The sequence below is a fragment of the Carassius gibelio genome, chromosome B20 (genome assembly GCF_023724105.1).
Source record: "Carassius gibelio isolate Cgi1373 ecotype wild population from Czech Republic chromosome B20, carGib1.2-hapl.c, whole genome shotgun sequence".
NCBI lineage: Eukaryota > Metazoa > Chordata > Actinopteri > Cypriniformes > Cyprinidae > Carassius > Carassius gibelio.
The window spans coordinates 14,797,470-14,822,650 of record NC_068415.1 but is presented as its reverse complement, the minus strand read 5'-3'; the positions used below and the strand labels follow the sequence as shown (position 1 = coordinate 14,822,650).

General features: G+C 37.0%; 3 protein-coding genes across 4 annotated transcripts; 2 read left to right on the top strand and 1 right to left on the bottom strand.

Annotated features, from left to right (window-relative positions):
* Positions 1 to 3,920: 3,920 nt before the first annotated feature.
* Positions 3,921 to 10,757, bottom strand: spata18 (spermatogenesis associated 18). Of its 2 annotated transcripts, none has more exons than XR_008160470.1 (12): positions 10,426 to 10,757; positions 8,883 to 8,988; positions 8,635 to 8,750; positions 8,327 to 8,445; positions 7,620 to 7,715; positions 7,351 to 7,485; positions 7,036 to 7,267; positions 6,659 to 6,817; positions 6,237 to 6,412; positions 5,976 to 6,099; positions 5,054 to 5,655; positions 3,921 to 4,946 (listed from the first exon to the last, which is right to left on the bottom strand). XR_008160470.1 is itself a non-coding variant. In XM_052585842.1 (12 exons), the coding sequence occupies exons 1-12, from the start codon at positions 10,510 to 10,512 to the stop codon at positions 4,890 to 4,892; spliced, it is 1,473 nt and encodes a 490-aa protein (XP_052441802.1). In that variant the 5' UTR covers positions 10,513 to 10,757; the 3' UTR covers positions 3,921 to 4,889. The 2 variants fall into 2 exon arrangements, 1 of the variants encoding a protein (XP_052441802.1); XM_052585842.1 differs by having other exon boundaries at positions 5,590 to 5,655.
* Positions 10,758 to 11,578: 821 nt separating this feature from the next.
* On the top strand, positions 11,579 to 16,694 carry sgcb (sarcoglycan, beta (dystrophin-associated glycoprotein)). The gene is made up of 6 exons (XM_052585958.1): positions 11,579 to 11,746; positions 12,991 to 13,200; positions 13,378 to 13,563; positions 13,666 to 13,857; positions 14,045 to 14,176; positions 15,156 to 16,694. Exons 1-6 carry the CDS (start codon positions 11,732 to 11,734, stop codon positions 15,360 to 15,362), a joined length of 942 nt encoding a protein of 313 aa, XP_052441918.1. The 5' UTR covers positions 11,579 to 11,731; the 3' UTR covers positions 15,363 to 16,694.
* A 152-nt stretch (positions 16,695 to 16,846) lies between these two features.
* Positions 16,847 to 24,439, top strand: LOC127983528 (leucine-rich repeat-containing protein 24). The gene is made up of 6 exons (XM_052585719.1): positions 16,847 to 17,191; positions 17,536 to 17,967; positions 19,638 to 19,807; positions 20,041 to 20,383; positions 20,552 to 21,427; positions 24,426 to 24,439. The coding sequence occupies exons 2-6, from the start codon at positions 17,547 to 17,549 to the stop codon at positions 24,437 to 24,439; spliced, it is 1,824 nt and encodes a 607-aa protein (XP_052441679.1). The 5' UTR covers positions 16,847 to 17,191; positions 17,536 to 17,546.
* Positions 24,440 to 25,181: the final 742 nt, after the last annotated feature.

Sequence of the window (25,181 nt, the reverse complement as noted above, 5' to 3'; positions counted from 1 at the left end):
GATCAGCCCAGATGCCTCTGACTTACACCAAACCACACCAAGCTTTTTCAACCGAGCATTTCACCCCAGTGAACTCAACTCGGCAGACCAGCTGAATGTTTGGGTTCTAGGAACATTCTGGGCTGCTGGTTTATCATGGAGATCCCAAGCGTGTGCTCTGGAAGGATATTTCTATACCTCCAGGGAAAAGGCAGGAACACAAACAGAGAAGATAAAAGGGGCAATTTCAGGTTGGCACATGGGTGATTACCTGAACAGCCCTCTAAGAGCCCTCCAGGGGAAGGATCATCGGTTTATCTTGCCAAACACCGGATTGCAACATGTAACATTAAGAAATGTCCAACATTTTCAATCTGTTCCAAAATAAACTGTGGTCTACATCTCTTTGGCTTGTTTCAGCAGACATATTCATATTTCCAAATGTCTTGTAGGCTAAAGTATTTAGCCAAACGCATGATCCAGTACACGGCTCACTGAAAACCTTCCAAGATAAACAACATAACATAAAATCAATCTCTGCTGGTGTTACAATGCAATATCCTAGTCAATAGGCATGAAACTGTTTTTATAGCAACAGGCAAACACTAGAAATAATGAATCAGTAAGACAAATGGATCTGCACATGCCTGCAGACATAACTACTGAAATCTATCAACAATAGCCAGATGTGAGAGGATGATATGAACTCTGCCTTAAGTTCAAGTTCCTTTTCTTAAAATATAAAAATGTTGTTTTTAAATAATAATGAGCATATTATTAGTAATGGTAGTAATTTATGTAATTAATAATTCATTTAATATTAATAATAAATTATATTAATGATTATGCTATATTAGTATTGTTGCTGTTGTTATTATTATTATTATTATTATTATTATTATTATTATTATTATACATGCACTGCTTTGACAGTAGTTTCAGTGTTGGGGAAAGTTACTTTAAAAAGTAGTACATTACAATATTGCATTACACCATAAAAAAGTAACTAATTGTAAAGCTGAGCTTGCTTTTTTTTTCACCTTTTTTTTTTTTTTTTTTACAAAAAAATAAAATAAAAACACAACACAAAAGTTATATTCTTGGTAACTGTAAAGGCCCTTGTTTGAAAAAGTAGCCTAATTAAGATATTTCTTGCAATTTTAAAATGCATGAAGTAATCCATTATTTTAGTTACTTGGGGAAAGTAATTTAATTAAATGATGCACAACCCCGAACACTGGCAATAGTCATATGAATCTAAAAAGTGATTCTCCTGAAGGTTAGATTGATCATGTCGATGGTCTATGTTATTTAAGGATGAACTCTTGTTTCTGTCATAAACACGTGTTCTGTGCCCTCTTGCTCACCCTGAAGTGTTAGTTCATCTATTTTCCCTCCATTCTATTTATTTAAGTCTCTCTCCAGGCAAAAGCCCAAGAGATGCTGCCAAGCTTTGCTAATAAGCTTGACTGAAGAATTCTGCTCATTAGCTTGTGGCAATTTCCCAGTCTTAATTAGCAGTTGTGAACAATGGCTCCACACTATTGCTGGCATCACCATCAGGACTAAATGAACTCAGACAAGCCAGCAATGAAAACTGTCCGGCATTTTAAAACACAACACTGTTATCAGCTACAACAATCTCTGAGTGCAAAAAGATACTCCTAATGGAATTTTGTAGTGCGGCTATGACATATTGCAAATATACAGATTGTTACTATTTCTCTTTCTTGAAGTCTGCTCTCTGTCTTTCTCAGTCCGTTTGTGGATGAGACTCTAATTCAATTACACACTCTCATATGCATTCATTTCTGACTGAACTTGAACTTGGAGACTCAAGGAAAAGCCTCAAACGTTTATTCCCCCTCCACCCTTTCTCTCTCGTTCTATTTCTTTAAAGAGCAAACAACCTATTATTTATCATAATTCTATGACTATTTCAGTCTCATTCTGTAAACATTTGACTCTTGTGGTTCATGCAATGAGCTGATGAGTGTCTCAATCTTAACGCAAGATCATCACCTAGTGGCTCAACATGATTTATTTCCAGAATTTTGGGTTACTTATGCTTCCTTACACGTTTTCTGACCATAGGCTATATGTACATATTCACACAGTGCTGTTTAGAAAAATGTACATTAACCCTAACATATAAGTGTTGTTTTATGACTGATTTATGTCCAGTTCCTTCAGCTGCAGTTGCTTTTTTTGTATTAAAAATCTTCCAGTGTTTATCCAAACCAATGAAACTTTGAATGATGAAGAGATTTTAGCATATACTGCTTTTTATTCATGCAGACTTCAGACTTCTCGAACCTTGGTCTGCTGGAGGTCTCAGATCTCAGTCTGCTACAAGGGACAGTCCAGGTCTGGCAGCAACTGCGCTCAAAATAACAGCTGGTTGGGGTATTTCTAGGACAGAGAGCAAAATACAGCATCTGTTTATTTCAAGAAAATGATAAGTAACCATTGAGTATGAGTTCATGCTGCGCCAGTCTGTATTACTGATGCCTGCTTTATTATTTGTTAGTATGACTTAGCCTTGAAGTCCTTCTACAGTTACACTCCTCACCATCCTCTCATCCTGTCTCATCCTTTAACAGCAGGAGTTTATCTGATGCCATAGCAACTATATAATGATGCTTTTATTTGTAGCAAAAAGATGTGTCTAAAGAAGCATGTCTCTGTAGCCGGTTTGTGTGTGTGTGTGTGTGCGTTTGTGTGTGTGTGTGTGTGTGTGTGTGTGTGGTTAAGACATGAGGGTCTCAATGAATCCACTCTCCTCCAATTACGTACACGGCCTACCTAGCAATTTGTTTTACTTCATAATTCAACTCTTTAAAATGTACTGTATTTTACCCTCTTTTTTATTTCTCTATTTTTATTACAGTTGAAAATCCATACTTTGAAAGAACACAAGTAATGTTTTGTTTATGCGGTGCTGTCTGTCTTGAAGTTACACTAGTGTCATTGTAGAAATGTATAGTCACTGTCAGTCAGCCATGATTAATTAATTATATGATTTTTTTTTTTATTGTCCAATTAAAAGAGAGTTGCAGAGATAAAATAAGTAATATTTGGCTGGGTAACCCATATGTAAAATCAAACGAAAGTAAAAACTCTTAAAAAATAAAATAAAATAAAATATAAAGTAAGAAACTCTTAAAAATAACTTTTGTTCATTGAAATAAAATGTGTGTGTATGTGTGTGTGTGTGTGTACATATATATAGCTGCCTTGACAACTAACTGAAATGAGATAAGTAGAAGTTTAAGTACAAAATCACTAAAACTAAAACTAAAATAAAAAATAAATTAAATAAAAATACAAATATTCTGCTTTTGAAAAACAAAAACAGTTAATACAAATGAAAGCACATATTTGCTATAAATAAATAAACATAAGTAATTAAAGAAAAAAAAATATGAATAAATAACAATAACAATATTTATTTATTTATTTGATACAAAAATAACAACTCTTTTATTAGGATGGTGAAGTTGCAGGGTGTTCATTATTTCATTTTAATGACTTTTCAGAAGAAATCTCTTTTTTTTTTATTGAGTGGACCATGGAATAATGGATGCGTAATAAATCTGTATTCTCCTCAGTTTAGTAGGATGCGAGTGACCTCTAGTGGTGACAAGTGGAAGTCAGTACAGCACACAGACAGAATAAGGTTTTGGGACTAGGTTCCCTTTTGTTTATTACATGATACTGACGTTAGTATAACCCATCTTTTATGTAACCTTGGCTTCCTTCATATACTCTTTTATGATTCAAGGAAAACTAAGTAATAGTATGCATACACAACCATGTTGAATCATTTTTTGTTTTTTATTATTTGCACTCAGATAAATTATTTTACTGTATCAAAATATCTGTTTAACAATATAAAACCAAGTTTTAGATCTGTTACTAATGATTCACACTCACACATATTTGTATGTTTAGACAAATTTAATAAATGATTTGAGTAACCATGACAGAAGAACAGACTGAGCACCCTTAAACTTATACTGTAACACTGCAGTCTGATTCTTTTGCACCCAATAAAAAAAATAATAATAATAATAACACCAACATTAGGAAAAAATACAAATTGACATTAAAAGTGGTCTTAAAGGGAAAATACATTCAATGAATGTAAAATATTGTTTTAGTGTCTACAGATTATGTACTACAGTTCAGTAAACACTTCACATACAGCACTTTTATGCAGTGATGACAGAAATAAAAATTTTAAATATTAATATTCTATAGGGATTCCGAATTACAAAAGTGCTGGTGTGCAGGTGTGACTTCGAAGACAACAGATTTTCTATTTCCTACTGTATAAATAAAAATCACATATATATGTATGAAAACACTGCACACTAAAAATGAGAAAGAATAGCACCTTAAAGGACTTGTCCAGTTATCACAGACAAACAGAGCACCTTAACAAGCACATACACCACCATTCAAAAATGTATTACAAATATGAATGAAAAAATGGTAGTGTAAAATTGCAATGGTCCTGTTAGACTCACTGAGTAAAATGTTAACGTTTAGAGAGCTGTTCCCTCACTTTGAGTCACAGATCAGTATAATGCATATTCATGGTGCTGATCAAATATAATTAAGGTTTAACTGGCCAATCAAATCAAGTACAGTCAAGTCAAGTGCAGTCCACTCAGAATATTAAGGTGGAGCTTGTAAATAATAGTGCAGTCTGTTTAAAAATGACAAATGACTCCATTCTTCATAGGTACAGAGTCAGTAATAAAGGTAACTGTTATCCACTTTAGTTTCTAATTCATCCCACACATAGAAAAGAATATGTTAAAACTGGAAAAAAAAATTTTTTTTTTGATTATTCTGCTTCTGTTTGGATCTGTATCCAGCGTGAAGTGAGGTCATATCTAATTTTAAAGTCGATTACTTGAGAGACGTCCAGGGGAAGGGCTTCGACTACGACTGGGCATCTGACAAGAGACAGAGAGAGAGAGTGAGACGACTCAAAAGACAGCAGAAATTATTTTGTAAGAATTCCACAGTAGAATAAAAGAATTTGCAAAGAAGTTGTACTAACCCACAGACTCAGTGAGGAAGCATGTGCAAGAAAATGAAGAAAACTTAATTTCTAAACTAATGCGCACACTGAATTGTGGACTGTATACTATATTGTGGACTATAATGTTTTAGGAATAGTTTGCCACAAAATGAAAATTCTGACAGTTTGTTCACCCTTTTTCTCTAAACCTGGATCAAGCTTAGCAGAGGTTTAGCAGAAAGTCTAAGCTGCTCTCTTTCATGCAGTGAAAGTGGATGGGGACCATGGGTTGTCAAGCTCCAACACACACCATAAATTAACTTTAAAAATATGATCGTTTTGTGTGAGCAACAGGCTGACTTAAATCATTATTCACTGAAAATCTTGCTTGACAGCTTTGGACACAAGTCGCTTTCATTATAAAAGAAAACAGCACCTTTAAACATTCTGCTATAAATAACTTTATGTCCCATAGAAACATGTAAAGGTGTGTAAATAATAACAATTTAATATTTGTATGTGAATTATTGCTTGAATTGGAAGACTAACTGCTGGAGTTGTCAGTAGAAACTCACAAATGTGCGGCTGGGGCTTCCTGAGCGAGAGCGAACCGGACTGGAGCTACGACTCCTGCTTCTCCACTAGACAAAACATCCTCACAAACATCAGTTCAGTTTCTTTGAAAATTTCTATTAAATTCAGTTCATTAAGTTTTAGCCAGTTTTAAACTCCTAAACACGTTTTATATTTAATCATTTATAATACTATTCATTTATATTTATTTATATTTACCAATGTCATAGTTCTTTAACAATAATGCATACAATTTATTAAAAAATATTAACAAAAATATCCACAAAAAACTTTTAGATAAGTTTATTTTTTCTTCTTTTTTTTAATTGTTGTTGTGACTAGTATGAATGCTATTTAGATTGCTTTTCTCTGAATAGCCTCCACATACCAGAGCTCCTCTCCTAGTGACCGCCTCTCCCTTCAGTATGACCGTGTCTCCCTCCAACAGTGCAGGCCACACGTGATGCGCCACAAGCGGAGCGGTGAACTCCGAGTCAAAGCTGCGCCTGTACCTGAGAGGAAGAGAAGTGTAATTTACACCTATGAAAAAGTTCTGCATTTCAAATTCTGTGTGTGAGGAGATAAAATTTGCATCTCAAGACGCTTGCTATGTGTTGATGTGTGTGTGTGATTTATTAGCTCCACTCACTTAACATCACTGTAGAGTTCTCCATCTGAGCTGAAGGCCAGGTCCAGTGCTGGGTCCAGAGTCTGCATAGCGAAAGCTATTCGACATGCTTCCCTAATGAAGCTACTGATCAGAACAAAGTCCACCTCAGGAGGGAAAGAGATGCGTGGGTTTACGTTCATCGCGTTTATCACATCCTGTAGATGGAAATGAACAATGACCAAATTAAATGTTATTCAACAACACAAAAGGGAACTACATTTATATGAACCTAGCAGTGATGTTACTAAATCTATTAAAAATAAAATATACCGTTACTATAAAAAATGCTATATAATAAATATACTTATAATAAATACCAATAAATGGCATGAAAAACATGTAGAATTTCAGAGCTGCCACAGTTAATCACAAAAATGTATTGCAACCATGGTCAAACTTACATTAACGCTTGTCTGCACGTCATACAGATCCAGATTTCTCACAATGTAATCCACCACTGCATCCTCCAGACTCTCAGGACCAATGTGAGTGGAGGAAAGTGTCTTCCTCACACGTGATTTAAACTGCCGATAGGCCATCTTGGCAGCCTGGAATGATTCCTTTTTGACAATACAAATGATTATAATACAGCATATAATACAGCATCTTCCCTGCTCCTATAATATAATCTAATATAATTTATTTTTAATTTAGGATCAGATTAGTTCAAATTAAGTAACTGCTGTGTTCTTTACTTTACTAAAGCACCATAACTTTATTTCTAGTCTACACTAGTGGTTATCACAGGATGGAAATAGGTAACCAGCATTATTCTTACCACAACAGCGATAAAAAGGATCCTCTGGACTGTTTCCATGTCGTCGATGTATCTGCGCAGGAGACTCTGAGACTCCAGTCGCTCTGTGGCGTACAGGTCTGAGAAGCGGGACACTAGCCGCGCGTGCCGAGAGGAACTGGTGAGCTGTGCGCGTGTAGGAGACTCACTCCTCACAGGGCTAACGGAGCGACTGCGGCGGGGAAGAGGACTAGGTGAACAGCTCCTGACCAATCTGGAAATGAGTCAAGAGAGTAAGATAGACTTGATTAAGTCTCATTTACTCCAAGCAACGAGGTGCTTTCATGTCAAACGTACCTCTCCTGTAGAACAGTTTTTTCAGCAGTGAGAAACGAGATCTCGTCTCGTAGGATTCTGACCTGCCTCTCATAGTCATCAAGTACATCCAGCTTTCTCTTATACAGATCAACCTGATCTTGAGCAACTCGCAAGCTGGCACAAACACATCATTCGGTAATTTAACAAAAAAATACATTTAAAATTCTCAAACATTTATTGTTCTTTATGGTTTAATCCACAAAGAGAAAAACAGACATTTAGGCAAAAGTTCACCATCTCTGACTCACTCTGCCTTTAGATGTAGTATTTCATCCTCTGTGGCCAAGAGGGTGGTTACAGATTTATTCTTTGTGGAGTCCAGTTCAATCTGGGTGTCAGCAAGCCTGGGATCAAATAAACAATCCAACTGACTTTGATTGATTTGTATGGAGTATAAAATGTAACTCTGGTTCTTAAGCATGCCTGTATTACAATGTATTGTGTATTGTGTAGGATCAGGGTGCAATTTGTCAGGGGTTAGGGTTCTGTTTATACGAGCTCCTTAACTTTGCAATCCAATTCACACTTTAATTTACATGTGCATTTATGTTTTCGGAACTAAACTTGAGTACATATGCATTGCATCACATATGCAAAGCCACGGCTATAATATCACCGGAGCTTAGTATAACTGCTGTTTTAACCTTGATGACCTACCCAAAAAATGTGAAAAATATGTCAGAAGAGCTTATTATTTAGCAAAAATATGAATAAATATCCAGTTTCCTCAAAACTGACCAGTTTGTAAACCATAATATAAAAGTTAGTGTTTACATGAAGGTTTTTCAATTCGATTACTGGCAGACTTTTTGGGTGCATGTAAGCATACTACATATTCCCCAATTCCTCAGTTTTTCAACAAATTGCACCCTGATTAGGATGGTGGTCATTTGATCATACAGAACCATTAGCACCAATTATCTCATTTAGACTTGTTAGTAGAATTGATACCGACTCCTGTTTAACTGTGTCCAACTCCATACGTGTAGAACACAGCTTGTCTTCTATTTTGTGCATGTCGCTCTCATGAACTGAGGATAGTTCACGAATCCTCCGATCTTTATCCACAGATTCCTGATTGGCACACACAAAAGTATACATGCGCCAACACAGAGAAACACACACACATGCATGCAGGTATGGCTACTCAGAATAGTTATTTCACTGATGAACACAACCATACACAAAACACATACTGGTGGTTGCTAAAATGTGGAACAAATGTTAAAGACAGCAGCAAAGGATTCTGGATATCCGTCTGACCTGAATGAGGCTAAGGCTGGTATCTGCGGAGACAGACGAAGCTGCAATGGTGAAGCAAGAGCCAAGCCATGGCAAAAGGCGAGATTTCAGTGTGTCTACACCTGAATAATGTCCCCCTGAGGAAGGAAGAGGACAGAGAATCTGCTTGAATGGTATTGTTAAACGGTCAGCTAGAGGAAATAACCATGTGACATGCTAAATGTGAATAATATTATACTGTTAAAGATAGGGGCAGGTCCATTTGTTACCTTCTTGCGCTGTAAGGTTGAGTATGGTGAACAACTGACCCTGGATCTTAGAGGTGAGCTCCACTAGCTCACAGCACCTATTCAGGTTCTGGTCACAAGAGAACACCTGTGAGAAAATATAACCAAAGGATGTTATAAGATGAGGTATAGAAAGTTAGTATGAAACTAACAGCGACAAGTGAAGCAGCATTTGTGGAAACGCCCCCAAACTGCAACAATGGGCTGAATCGGATATCGCACTTCCTGATCAAGTAGTATGAAAACAAAACCTTTTCATTGCAATAATGCTTTGCTAATAGTGACAAATAGGTATACAAAAACTCATACTGATATTTCAATGTGTCTGTGTGTGTGTGGGGGGGGGGGATGTTTTTGTGACATATCAGGACACAACTCTGTATAATGACATGGGTATCACACAGGTATTACAAGGAGAGGGTGACTATGAGGACATAACCCATGTCCCCATTTTTCAAAACGCGTATAAATCATACAGAATTAGTTTTTTGAGAAAGTAAAATGCACAAAGTTTCCTGTGAGGGTTAGGGTTAGGTGTAGGGTTGGTGTAGGGCCATAGAATATACAGTTTGTACAGTATAAAAACCATTATGCTTATGGGATGTCCCCACTTTCCACAGAAACAAACGTGTGTGTTTATATGTATGTATGTACAATATTTATGTATGTATGTATATATGTATAAATTTTAATTTAAGCGTAATTTTGACCTTTCAAATTAAAACAAAATAGCTTCTTGTCACACTTATTTTGAAGTCAAACTGCTTATTTTTTTATTTTTATTTTTTAATTTCTCTATGTTTTTCGGGTAAGGGTCCGACCCACAAAAATATCTAAATGACTAAAAAACTAAAAACATGTTTAGCATATAAAAAAATACATTAGGCTAATCTCTTCTCAACACATTCTACTTGACTTTAATTTCTTAACGTATTTTTATAGAATTAATTAATGATAACTAAAATAAGCTACGCTTAAAGATAAAATTTCATTACACACACGAAGAGAGTAAAAACTCCTATGTCTCCCTCCATTCAGAAACACAAGCCTGACGGGAGCGCGCACGTTTGCTTTCAGCCAATCAGAAGTGCTCAGGAATGGAGTCCCAGTTGTCCTGACAACGAGCGTCCATAGAAACCAAACTCTGCCGCAAAAGCAATGTAATAAAGCAAATATTACTACTCAAGTCTGTTGTTATAAAAGCACAATGCAGGACACCACTGTGCATATTAATTCAGGATGCTTGGCAACTACTCCAGTATATTACTGCCATCTAACATCTAACGTCAGGTTACTGTGCATTCTGAGTTGTGCAAAACTCCAGCCGCAAAGCAGATGCATCTAAATAGTTTAAATACATGTGGAGAAAACAGTCCCCAGACAGTGTCTCAAATACCACAACCTGAAAACTGTGAATCCTGAATTTGTGCACTTGATATTCTACGCATACCTGACTAAAATGTAAAGTCTACTACTATTGTGGTTGATCACAGACTAAGTGCAGCTTGAATTATTGATGACTTACATGATAGTCTTTGTACCAAGCTTCAAGTTTGTCCTGCAAAACACCATACGGAGATGAGTTGACCAGTCGTCGTAAAGTGTCAGCCATAGCTGCAGATCTCTGCTGTAATCCTGCTTCAGGACGTCCCAGCGCACTTAATCCAGCGCGAGACTACGCTCTTTGTATTTATACTGCTCGTAAAAGCCCACCATTCACACCCTCGACCTTCGCCGAAACCATGGACGCGCTTTCAGTTGTAGCAACGGTTTACTAGACTTCTCAGTTTGAGGAAATATAGCTGTATAAGCACAATGTGGACAGCCTAAACCATACGAGCTGGTTTTTTTTTTTTTGTAACACGGCCTCTTATTATGTTACTCGGTGTCTCCGTCTAAAGGTGAAGCTCAGTTCTCAGTGATGAAATCTCACACTGTTAAGTGGGTGTCAGATGCCAAGTGCAGGAAGATCTTTATTTACATTCTCTTGAAGGACAGGTGTAATGCCTTAATTGATTTTCAATAATTTAAAGTTATATCACGTGTCAAAATTACAAGCCTCTGTCCTGATCTCAAATTAAATTAAAATAAATCATTTCTAGTATTGCATTGTAACTGTTGCACGACTTCACATCCAGCAAGCGTGACCTAGTAAAACAAAGACATTGGTAAACACTAAAATAATTCACAAACGTTAAATAAATAGCATAACTGCAACACAAAACACCCAAATGCACACATAAAAGATCCCTTTCTATTTAAATAAATAAATAAACAGACTGTTTACACAGGGAAATTAAAAAAAGAATGACTAATTTAAAACAATTGTAACAATATTTTACTGTAAAAGTAGTCTGAAAATTCATAGTTAATTCATAATTTAATTTTTTGTGGGAAAAAAAACATTAATGGTTGTCATTCACCATTGTATTTTTTCTGTTAATACTACGAACATTTTTCTTCAATGTAAACAAATTTTCACTAAAACAAAAAATGTTTTGTCATTTTCATTTTATGATATGCTCTACTACTTTCCTTATACGGCGAGTCACAACCGTCTATGCTCATCATAACTGGCTCTTTATAGCGGAGGAACAAACCACCTCACATAGTTAGTGTGCGCCCTTAAAAATAACTCATTTCTTCAACACTAGCCTATATTTATGGAAAATTTCATTCTACATTTCATTTAGCCAGGATTGAAGTGAATCATCCACTTGAAGGTTTGTCAGTTTGGAACTATTGTTTGTTTAACGGTTCCCTCGCGGTGGTTTCTCCTCTCCTGTTTGTGAAGCTGTCAGTGCTGGTCTGGAGAGAGAGGGAGGGTCAACATGGCGTCGGAGCAGGTCTGTTTTCAATGTGAATTGTGAATGTTTTCTCTTTTACAGTGCTTTTCAAGCGATTTTGAGCGTTAAAGCGAGCGATGTATAGTAACTTTAAGATTGTAACGATGTCTATGTCGATGTATGTGAATGAATAACGACCATCTGCGCAATTTATGCCCAGTCCGTTTATGGAAAAATTGACTCATTATTGCAGGGTTAGAGTTTGCTTTGGATATACTGGAGGGTGATGCTTTAGAGCTTTAATATAAAACCATTCCCTCGTGTACAGAGGAAAGGGCTGCGTGTCATTTATTTTTAGGCAGACACAGTCAGACACACGGACTCGTCTGCTGCATTCCTGAAGACAGCAACACTGCTTTCTTTTTTAGCCGCCACACTTAGCACGAAAGTGCGTATTGTTAATTAATGTGTAGTCTTCGTTAAATCTAAAAGAATACGCATTTAGCTGAGGAAAAAGAGAAATTGTTGTAATAGGATGAGATTTATGTTATTTTCTGCATATTCCCACATCGGACAATCAGACTCCCTTGTACCGAAAGTAACTCAGGTTAAAAGTCAATTTCCACTATTTAAGTGCTCTATGCAAAATTGTATATACTAATATACATTATTAAGTACTGAGAATATGAAGTATTATTATTAAACACTGTGATACTGGTCCCAAAAGTATTACAGCATGTAAGACATGTTTAAAACTAACATTGAGTTACATGTTTAAATATAAATGATTAAAATATAATAAAATATTAAACTAAAATGATATTTATTCTAAGCATATTCAAAATAGATATGCTTATAATTAAATGATACAACGTGATAAAATGTTATTATATAAAAGATATGTGCTGTTTAAATTTAAATTAAAAAGTGTTTTGACATTGTGTGGTTGTCAATCATTAGTGAACATGATAAATGTATCTATATAGTTAGTTATTATGCCATTACACCTGTGTGAACTTGAGGATAACTGAGTTCATGTATCTGCTAAAAATTAACCTTGAAAACAGTTGGTTGAATGTATTTGGAATAGAAATACTCAGAAAAATGTAAAATTTTAAGTGTGGCTTAAGTATATAGGCTCCCCTTATTAATTGTAATTGTTATTTTGCAAATCATTTAAGTAAAGCTATCTGAGTACTGCTATATTTTTGAGGGGTTCTTGTTTGGTAATCCTAGTAAATGTGCAGTAACAGAAAATAATTGTACCAACTAATGTACCATCTTATTTTTCCTCATATCCAAAGGAAATCCCAAATGCACCGGTGAAGAAGTCTATGAGGGAGAAGGCTATCGAGCGCAGATCAGTTAATAAAGAGCACAACAGTAATTTTAGGGCTGGATATATTCCGATTGAAGAGGAGAGACTTCACAAAACAGGACTGAGGGGTCGCAAGGGCATCATTGCCATTGGCATAATCATCCTCCTTTTTCTGCTTGCACTCATCAACCTCATTGTGAGTTTACTGGTTCTTTGTTGGGTCTGTGATACTTAAATGATAGGATATATTATCGTTTTATACTATATTTAAAATTAGCATCAAATCATTTTTTGGAAAATATCATGTAATTTGAGTTACATCTCTACTGCTCACTGAATACAGAGAGTGTTATACATTATATGTGTTTTCTAGATAACGCTGGTGATATGGACAGTGATACGGATAGGTCCTGGAGGTTGTGAGAGTATGGAGTTTCATGAGAGTGGACTGCTACGCTTCAAACAGAAGGCTGATATGGGCGTGATCCATCCACTACACAAGAGCACAGTGGGCGGCAGGAAGGACCAGGACCTCGTCATTACTGGCAACAATAACCCAGTCAGTCAGCATAGAATCTGACTTCCTTTCAACAAGTCTGTATGCTCTGAGTGATGACTTGAGAAAGTGTATTGATTTAAGTGTTCTTTGTGTGAGTTACAGGTGGTGTTCCAGCAGGGCAACACCAAACTGAGCGTAGAGGAAGATAAGACGTCTGTCGTCAGCGACTTGGGCATCTCCTTCACTGACCCCCGCACTCAGAAGACTTTCTTTAGCACTGACTTTGACACCCACGAGTTCCACCTGCCCAAAGAGGTCAAGGTTCTCAACGTGAAGAAAGCCTCTACTGAGAGAGTGAGCAACAGACCTGACTCAATAATTGAGTCAAATTTTTATCACACGGCTTACATCCCTTATATGTCAGGACAAATCTTATCTATGAAAAGTGTTAATATGAGATTTATGATCGTCTTAATCTACGTCTTTTGATTAGTCAAGCCTGAGGTGTGTTTGTACAGTGACTCACTGCCATCTTTTGCAGATCACCAGCAATGCGTCATCTGACCTCACTATCAAAGGTGACGGGAAGGCCATTATTCGTGGCAACGAGGGAGTTTACATCATGGGCAAAACTGTGGAGTTCAGCGTGGGTGGGGACATTGAGCTAAAAGCAGTAAGTAGTTAAAAGCGTTGAAATGTTTTCCTTAAATTTGTATATGCAAGTCAACTTAATTGTAATACTTTTCTAGGAATGTCAAACAATTGGATGTGATTAATCACATCCAAAGTAAAAGTTTGTGTTTGCATAATACATGTGTTTACTGTGTATATTTATTGTGTGTATATATAAATACATACACATACATGCAGTGTTTGTCCCCTGCCATATTAGGGGGTGGCCCGTCCCTCCAACGGCACCCCCCGCCCCCTTGAAGGTCAAATTAATTTGATTTAATATATTACATTATTTTCTCTACAGGTAAATAATATAAAATGTACCTATAGATACCTTTGTTCTTTTATTAAACAAACTAAATAGCATTATGTTATTTATCTTATTTAAACGACGGAATGTCATTCCTGTCTCAACATTATATGGTCACACTCTCTGCATCGTGCACAGCGGAGTTCTCCAGATGCGCGCACACACACACACACACACACACACACAATACATGAACAACATCTACAGAACTTGTGCCTCCTTGTGCAAGGTGTCAATGGTCATATTTTGGACAACTGTCATGTCAGCAGTCTTCCCCATGATTGTGTAGTCTACAGAACTAGACTGAGAGAACATTTAAAGGCCTTTGCAGGTGTTTTGAGTTCATTAGCTGATTAGATTGTAGCATCCAGGTGTCTTCAATATTGAACCTTTTCACAATATTCACATTTTCTGAGATACTGAATTTGAGATTTTCCTTAGTTATCAGTTATAATCATCAAAATTAAAAGAAATAAACATTTTAAATATACCAGTCTGTGTTTAATAAGTGAATATAATATACAAGTTTCATATTTTGAATGAAATTAGTGAAACAAATCAGCTATGATGATTTAAAGATGATATTCTAATTATATGACCAGCACCTGTATATAATCTAAACATAAATAAGAGTGTGTGAATGTTGTTTTTTCTATTTTGTGTGCAGGAAAACAGCATTATTCTGAATGGCTCAGTAATGTTCAGTCCTTCACGTATACCGAACTCCTCATCAGGAGGACACCTGTACTTCAATGAAGGGCTGGAGAGGTATAAACTTTGCATGTGTGCAGACGGGACACTGTTCAGAGTGCAGGTCAAATACCCCAACATGGGCTGCCAAACATCCGACAATCCGTGTGGAGCAGCACACTAATGAAAGAGAAAGGAATACCACTGGAAAACACATACAGATGCTCATTAATGCCTTCATATGGATATTTAGTGTGAACTGCCAAAATATACAAAGATGGAAATGTTTAGTTTTTTATTTTCTGAAAAACTGGATAATAATTATAATATTAGTGTATACACATGCAATACACAAAAAATGCACACTATCTGCCCTCACACTCCCACCCACCAGGATAGTTATTTTCTACAAACCCACTCAGCTTTATTAGAGTTCTAAGAACACACACACACATACCTCTATGATGATAATGGCTCCCTTATAACCATAAATCCGACCCAGCACAAACAGTACTCTTTTCTTTTATGGTTGAGAGCTCTCTGTGCATTGTCATTGGCTCACCTCAGTGTTTTACAGCCTTTAAGCTTTCTGCTTTCAGCCTTCATTGCATGTGCTTTTTATATTGTATTGTAGCAGAGTTATTGAGTCCAGTGATTTCTGAGCAATATTATTACTCTCTTTTACGATCCCCTCCTGTCATTAATAACCATCAAATGGGCACATAAAAAGAGGGGTGTTGTTTGACTGATACAAGTGTTAAAATAGTTTGTCTGTTATAAACCTTTCTCCATTCTTTGGTCTGAAAGTCTAGTGCTACATGGCCAATGTGACTTTAGAAGAGGGGATTTAAAGTGGCCAATACTATTCAACAGCTCAGATGTCATTAAGATTTTTTCAGGGTTGGTTTTTATAACACAAATGTTTACTTGGTCATGATTTTGCCTTTTTCTTTTGTTTGTTTTTTGTTTTTATCTACACTGCAGCAGGATCAGCAAAACAACTGCATTTTATATAAGTAACACTAAAAGTCTGATCCTAAAACAGTGGATAGGGATGCATCACCATGGAGCATATTTTCAAGGCTTGTATTATAGTGCCCAATCACCCTCTTAATGAGAAATTACTATGAAACATTCAGAGGTGTGTACCAGTGTGTTATCTTTTAATAAGATAAAAACAGGAAACTTCTATGATATATAATTGAGTTACATGAGTGTGATATGTTGTGCAATTTAACCTTCTTGGCCTAGTTCATCTGGGTACATGTGTGGTATTTATTGTTATTTCTGAACACAGTATTATTGTGATGTCCAAACTAAAAATCTTAAGAGACTGTCAGATGTGGCTTTCTTTTCCGCCCTCTATAATGGATTAGTCTGTTAATCTGAAACCATCTGATTATCTGTGGTTTTAGATCTTTTCAACATTGTCAGAAGGGAAGTCACAAAAAAAAAATGCTTTCATATTGCAGTGTTTTTGTTAATAAATGCAAATGCGGTTTTGATTGAAAAAAAACTGTGTATTGTGATTGTTGGGACTTGGGACTGTTAGATGCATTCATCTCAACAATAACAAATACAGCTGCTAACTATATCATGTGACAACTGAGTTAAGATATTCAATTATTTGTCAATTATTCATTTTGGTCAATAATCTAGGGGCAATTCACTAATGTATCTGCACAGATATGTGAAAACTTATTCTTATGTATTGAACATTAAATAGGATTTTTATTTATAAATTGTATTTTCATTTGACTTTTTTACATTCTTAAAATGCTTGGGAGGGAGCAAACCTAAGTAAGACATTAACTTGGGAAAGTGAGTGATTGTAGAAAGATTGTTCTTTATGTGTGTGTCTCTGGTGCCATAATGTTGTTCAGACTTTGATCTTAGGGAAGTTGGAGATAAAGTCAAAGAATTTCTCAGTTAGTCTCAGTGTTTTGTTGGTAATTATCCAGAGTTACAGACAGATCATCGCCTGAGCTGAGTGGAGAACTGCTACCCTAAAAGGTTAGTTTTAAACAAATCTACTATGTATTTTTCATACAGTCTATCTGAGAGTTGTATAAAAGTTTTATATTAATTTTCCCTTAAGCTTAGGCAAGTAAAGGATTAGTGTTTAATGATTTAGACTCTTTAACCGTATATGTGTGTGTACATATGATTGATTTTGTGATGCAGTATTGTATTTCACGAGGGAGAGAATTTCTTTGCTTTCATCCTAACAGCTTAGTAAAAATAAAAAAGCATGTATTTTCTATCTATATAGCACCATAGTAATGCGAGTATGCCATGTTCTGTAAGGATTACTTTTTCACTTCTCCAATCTGTTATTTGTTGCTTATATCATTCAGGGCTGACTATAATGTCAGCGTACATCTCAGTGCTTGGTGTGGCAGTGTTGCTCCTCCACCTCTGGGGGACACATTCTTTCCCCACCTCTGCCTGTCCTGTTCCCTGCCTGTGCCAGCGCGGTCCACTCCTGAACTGCTCTTCTTTGGGTCTGACTGAGATTCCCAGACACATCCCAGCAACTGCGGTTTCCTTGAACATATCCAATAATGCCCTGCGTTCTCTGGCTCCTCTCAGCTTTGGTCATTTAAAACTGAAGGGACTTCTGCAGCTTTGGGTGGGAAGTAATGCTCTGGAGAGCCTGTCTCTGATTTTGAAGAAGGACCGGGCAGGCACTAGGACCCTGTCAAGTGGAGAACAGGAATGCATGTCCTGGGCACCTGACCTTCAGTTGCTGTCTGCTGAAAGAAACCATCTAAAACATCTACCAAAGGGTATGTGATACACACTTTACTTTACCTTACAACAGTAGTTATTTATTCAACATGCTTGATGAAGAAAAAAAACAGTATCTCTGCCCTTCCTTTGACCTGAAAAGCATATTAAAACAGGAAATAACAGATAGATAGATAGATAGAGATAAACTAGGTGTTTACTAAAAACAATTAAATTAACTTAAAATAGACTCATATTAAACTAATTTTATTATGTACAATCTGTAAAATTCATAAAACCCACACACATTCTCCACCCTGTGGTAAATGACTGTGGTAAGTGGACTCTTGATCTGTTAAATTCCATTTTAACCAGTCACAGGATCCTCCCTCAGCACGAGGGGAAAAGAAATCACCTGTGATCCTAGTCACAAGGGTTGGGCGCTGGCATTCCTGTGCTTCATAACGGGCTGTAAAAGGGTAATAATGGTCTAAACACATTCCAGAGAATGAACTTCATTATGGCCTTGTATTTTGACCATCCTTCACATAAATGCGTACATTGAGTCCTAATGTGTCCAAAGGTGTCTCACAATGCAGGATGGCTATTTAAGGTTTCGTTCACAACTCTATTTGATTTTGAATATTATCCTTTATAGGGTACATCTTAAATTTTATTTCCAGTGCTATTCTAATGGGATGGCTAATTCTTTCATTTTATTTCTGAAATCCTGTTCGAGGATGTGATTACTAGAAAGTTGATAGTCAATTTTGGCAGGGTTTAATGTTTCTGTTTTAATGTCAGCCTGTTTAAAATCCAAAGGGACTTGTTGTCAAAGGCCAAGAATCGGATTTTAAATTATGCTCTTAGCTTTAGCAGATCCCGATCCGGCCAGGCTGTAAGCACTGAATTAGATGTTGGCGCCTCAATGTTTTTCAGGTCTTTGTGATTCAGAGCACAGCCTCAGTGTTTCTCTCTGATAAACCCCTGTCCAACACACCCTCGTTTCAGATCAGCAGTCAACATGGTTCTTAAAATAGGCAAGAGACTTCTCCATCTCTTCTCTGAAAGAACATTTGCAAGCCTTCCTCTCTAAATCAACTCAATTTTGTTCCTTTGTGCACAAGAACCTTTTTGATATCCTGGTTTGCATACCTTTTCATTATTTTAAGCACCATAGTTTGCATTTAAATATTAAGACAAAAAATATTAGCCTCTTATATGCAAGTATTATTTGTTAATAATGAGAATACCATTACCAACATCTTGAGAGTAAAGTCCTGAACTTATTCAAGCAGAGTTGCTGCAAGAACCTCCCTGATTTGAAGTAGCAGTGATCCACACAGTGCACTTTTATGCTAGGTTTTGTTACAGCCACAGATATTGACACAAACAGGTGCTTGTGTTTTATGGGGTCAAGTCAAGCTTTTAACAGGTAGAGCTCAGATTTAAATCTGGGCGCAGCCAAACACTTCTATAGACGATCTATGACATCTATGATCCATGTGTTTTTCTCTTTTTAATGCATTATATTGCTTTGGATTTTAACTATTACAACAAACAACTGCAAAATGTTTGACGTTGCTATTTAATGATAAATAATGCAACGCCTGTTAGTGACTAAAAGAACGCATTGATATTTAACTAGAAACTAGTTTATCATTGCATGGCTGTTAATCATTGCATTAAGTTTACCTTTTGATATTCTGAATATACATATTGCTTTCAGGGTTGGGCTGCATGAAGTCTCTGCAGATTCTTCAGCTGTCTTACAACCAGATATCTAAGATAGACCTTGCTGACCTGGACAACTGCATTAATTTGAAAGAGTTACATCTCCAGCATAACAGCATCATAAGCATTCACCCACAAGCTTTTATAGACCTAAAACAGCTGCAGGTAACATCTTCTAACTATTCAACTTATTTGAGTTTCATTTTAATACCTGCCACTTGATATCGTAACCTTATACTAAGGGGAAATCATTTTAAGAGCAATTTTACATGTTTGTGAGTGTACTCTCCCTAGTGGCATGTCTTTTGACAGACTCTGTAGTTATTGCATAAATGAACGTAACTAACTCAGCATGCATTAAAATGTGGAAAACATTTTCACTGACTAATTCCATCCAGGTCCTTGATCTGAGCTATAACCTGCTGGTCACCATTCCTGTTCCTGCTTACCAGTCCCTGCGAAACCTGAATGCCTTGGTCAATGTCTCCTTCAACAGATGGAGGTGTGACTGCAATTTGCAGACCTTGAGAAGATGGATTAGCTTTGATACTGAAATGGGTGATGCTTCCTGGCAAGTGGTATGTGCCTCTCCACCACATCATGCTGGAAAAGATCTGCTTCACCTGAAGGATTCGGAGCTTACTTGTCCAACACATGGATCCAGTACATCTGGTCACTATCGTAACATGATTGTGGATGAGGGGATGCAAATATCAATTCCTTGCATCAATGACAGCCAAGGTATTTCTGCTTACTTGTCTGTATCTTGACTATAAAACCACAGTCCAATTTACTGAAACAAGACATTATTAAAAATGTTCAAGTCATGTAACTCCTAAAATCCACATGTAGACAATGTAAATGCTAATGCACATTTAATGATGAAATGTCCTGTTATTTTTATTCTAGATATCATGCTGGTTCACTGGTGGACTCCACATGGCCAAGTCACAGATAACCAACCAAATCTTCTAATTAAGGACATTACAGAGCAGCATGCAGGACTTTATGTATGCCTTTCAGGTCTCCAAGGGGAGCACATATCAGTATTTGATCTATATGTCAATAAAAAAGGCAGTGGCTCAAGACCACGTAGGGAAGCAGCAATCATCATGGACCAGGAAGAAAATAAAAACACAGCAAGGAATGATCCTGTTGTACGGCAAACAAGGGACCAGTCAGAGTTTGTCCTTGCCGTCTGCCTCTCTGTCATCATTACATTTATTGTAGCCTTTATCCTTGGTGTTCTTTTGAGACCACTCTTAGACAAATTATGGAGGAGAATACGATCCAAGAGACAATCGACACCACCACCACCAACAACCACCTCCTCCACTGGGCCCCAGCCGTATGTGAATGAAGGGTACTGTGATGTAGAAGACCAAGAACAAGAATTAAGAGTAGGTTCAAGAGTTACATTTAGTGAAGTCACAGAAGTGGAAAATCAAGTGCCTTACTATATTACAGTAGAGAATGATGAAGCAGATGGTTCCTCTGAGAGCAACACAGAAGTTGAGACTCTTTATGAGACCATTGAAAAAAATAAATCCTCAATAACTGATGGGAAACAGCAGGGCCTTGAGATGGAGGTTCACAGAGGAAGAGCAGACAGCAGTAGTAGCTCACTACAGGAAGAGGAAGAGAATGCTTTAATCATAAATGGTAAGAAGCTGCCACCCTGCTCAACGGAAGACATGGAATTTGAGCCAATTCCAGATGCAGATGATATTACTCAGTTAAAGAGAAGGGGTAGCTCTTCAACATCATCTCAGTCAAGTCATGAAGGTAACTTCTCAAAACAAACTGAACAAAGTGTTGACCCTGTCACTATACCGGCAAACAAAAACACAATAGGTAGAATTCCAGGATTTAGTACAGAGCCGTTTTCAGAATGGTCAAACAGACTGACTGAACAGAATGTTGATAATTTGGACCCAGAGTTGTGGAATGACAGTGGAGAAAGCTTTTCTTTCACTGACTGCTCTGAAAGGTCAAGTATCCGTGATCTCTCCAGCTCTGCTGTAGGACACCCACTGAAGAATGATGACATGTGGAGGCAAAGTAAAGCAGAATCACCTTCAGAAAAAACGAATCTTGATTCAGAGGTTCTTGATTTCGACAAACCTTTTGGTAAAGAAGTTCTTGTTGATGATTTAAAGCAGCTGGAGCTCTTTGACATAGTAAGCTCCTCTAATTCAAGTGAAAGTGGTGAAAGTGTAGGTGGACAAAACAATTATGTTGTAAACCCAGAGTTAATGGATGAATCAGACACAGAGAACTATGCAAACTTGGTCACTTTAAAAAAATTTGAAGATGTCACCTTAAATAAAAGAATGCCTAGTGCTGGCATTCTTATAAGACAAGAGACAATCACTCTAGAGCCATCAGACATACGTTTGACACTTACTCATGGAGACAGCGTTGATGAGAGTAAGCATATTTATGACTCCCCAAGAAAGAGTGAAGGTGAGAAGTTTGGGATATGTGTAGATGTGGGTCTTGATACAGTGCCAAAGGTTAAAAGGTATGTTGAATTTAAACCATTCAAACCTAATTTTGGACCACCATCTCTACCATCATTTTCTCATACCTCAACAAAGAAGAACAACACCTTATCAGATATTGAAGTGAAATCTGAAGCTAACACTGATGTATTCTCTGGAGACAACAAATGCTTAACACACATAGAGGTATCTCCTGATAGAATTCAAAAAGTGAAGCGATACATTCACTTCAAACACCCTGAACCTCATTCCCCAATTCTGTCATCATCACCTTCCTTCACCAAAAAAGGTGATATGCTGGAAGCAAAAAGTTATAGCTCATCCTCAGATGACGATGATGCTGAACTGACAACTAAAGGCAACAATTTAGATGTATCTTCTGATGGAGTTTCAAAAGTAAAAAGATACATTTTATTTAAACAGATTGAATCTTCTTCCCCAGCTCTCTCCGTATCCAAACCTAAAATTGAGACCACAACTGAGCAAGCGATAAAATCTTTGCAACCAAGCACCACACCTACAAGTCAAGATACAAGTCAAAATGTGAATAAACACATTTATATTAATCAGCACAAACAGCATTCCTCATCTCTGCCATCATCACCTACTTCTACCAAGAAAGGATTATCAGGAAAAAAGTCTAAAAGCAAAAAACAAGATCAATCATACTATGGAAGTTATGATAGTCTGCCACTATACCATGTCCATCCTGCCTATAGGTCAAGTATAAACAGACTCAATAGAGGCTATGATACTGACAGATCGTCTTCCAGTGAAGAAGATGATACATTTTTGGAATACCCAACAAAATTAGAGATTACACCTGGGATAAACAGAGGAGTCACTACACTAGATAAGAAAACAGACAAAGTCCTTAACATTGACTTTGATAACTCCTCCAGCAGCACAGATGTATTTGACAAGAAAAGGTCTAAAGGTCTAATGAGATTAAGAGAAATAAGTGCACGACTGTTTAACAAACATGAACATGAACCAGATGAGAGGAATCTTCAATCACATGTTCAAACTAAGTCAAAAACTAAGGTGACCACTAATGAAGATAATCTCTTTGGAAAAGGTTTATCCCTTGATCATTTACCAAAAGTGAAGAGATACCTTCAGTTTTCACACTCCGATTCCTATCCTCAAGTCCAATTACCATCTCCTCCACCAACCACTGGGGTAGCCATACCTGAATTTTTAGCACCAACTCCAGGAGAGTCAAGGAGATCTAGTTTCTCCTCTGAGGATGATGTCAAACAAACCACTAAAGATAAACATTTTGCTGGACAACTTGATGCATCTTATGACACTCTTCCAAAAGTAAAAAGATATATTCAATTCTCAAACGCCGAACCTTGTTCAACAACACTGACCTTGAACAAAGAAAGTATATCACCGGAACTAGTGGCACAACCCGAATCAAGGAGATCAAGTACGTCATCTGATGATGATATCAAACTTACAACCAATGAAGATAGTTTCTTTAGAAAGATAGGTGTATCTCTCGATACAGTGCCAAATGTTAAAAGATACATTCAATTCAATCAGCCAAAACCTTTCTCTCCAACTCTAACATCTTCACCTATTTCAACCAAGAGGCCTGAGGCTGTAGTGGAGACAGGTTCCAGCACATCTGTCAAGTTGGATGACAAATCTGATGCTACAGAAAACAATTTCTGGGGGCAAATAAACATTGATGCAGTGTCAAAGGTTAAACGATATGTTCAATTTACACAGTCCAAACATCATTTTCCAACTCAGCCGTCAGTATCATCCTCTACAAAAGTCACAACTGATATGGCAGTGAAACCTGAAGCTACAATTGACAGATCCTCTGGAGAAAAGGGATATTTAATGCAAACAGAGTTATCTCCTGAAAATATTCAAAAAGTGAAAAGATACATTCACTTCAAGCAGTCTGAACCTCATTCCCCAACTCTGCCATCCCCACCTTCCTTAACTATGAAAGATGGTATACAGGAAACAAGGAGATATAGCTCATCATCAGATGATGATCAACTGACAACCAATGAAGACAATTTCTTCAGGAAAATAGATGTATCTTTTGATGGAGTATCTAAAGTAAAAAGATTCATCACATTTAAAGAGTCTAAACCCTCTTCCCCAACACTATCAATATCCAGTCCTACTGCCACAACTGAGGCAGTAAAGTCTATGGTCACTAGCACCTCTAAAGATGATGTCAGATCTCAGAATGAAGGTGATCATTTCTTTGGTAAAACAGATGTATCTTTCTATGGTATTTCTCTTGATAGAGTACCACAAGTAAAGAGATATATTCAATTTAAACAGCCTGTATCTCATCTGCCAGTAGAGTCACCCACCACTTCAGATACACTGCAAGTCACAACTGAGGTGAAAACCAAATCTGAGGCAAAGAGATCGAGTACTTCTTCTGAGGATGATGTCAAACAAACAGTCGATGTCTCTGGAAAAACAGAAGCATCTCTTGATGGAGTGCCAAGAGTTAAAAGATACATTAAATTCACACATCCTGAATTTCAGTCTCCAGCTCAGACAACAATTGGTCTCTCATCTGAAAGAGTCAATGCAACTATTGTAGCTAAAGAAACAAGGAGATGGAGCACTTCATCTGAGGAAGATGTTAAACCGACTAATAAAAAAGAGAATGTCGCTGAAGAAACAAGCGAATATCTTGCCAAAATCCCAAAAGTAAAGAGGTACATTACGTTCACACAATCTCAGCCATACTCCTCAAATCTGTCACAATTTCGTCCTTTAACCATGGGAAAATCCACAGAGGTGACGAAAAATGAACTCAAACAACCAGCCACTAGGGAGAGCACTTCATCTGAGGATGCTGTTCAGGAAGACAATAGCTCTGGTAAAAAAGGAGTGTCTCTTAATGTAGTACCAAGAGTTAAGAGATACATTCAATTCGCACATCCTGAAAGTCAATCCCCTGCTCAGTCAACATCTGCTGTCTCAGCTCAAACACTTGGAACATTGGGGGCAGTTCAAGACACAAGGAGACCAAGCACTTCATCTGA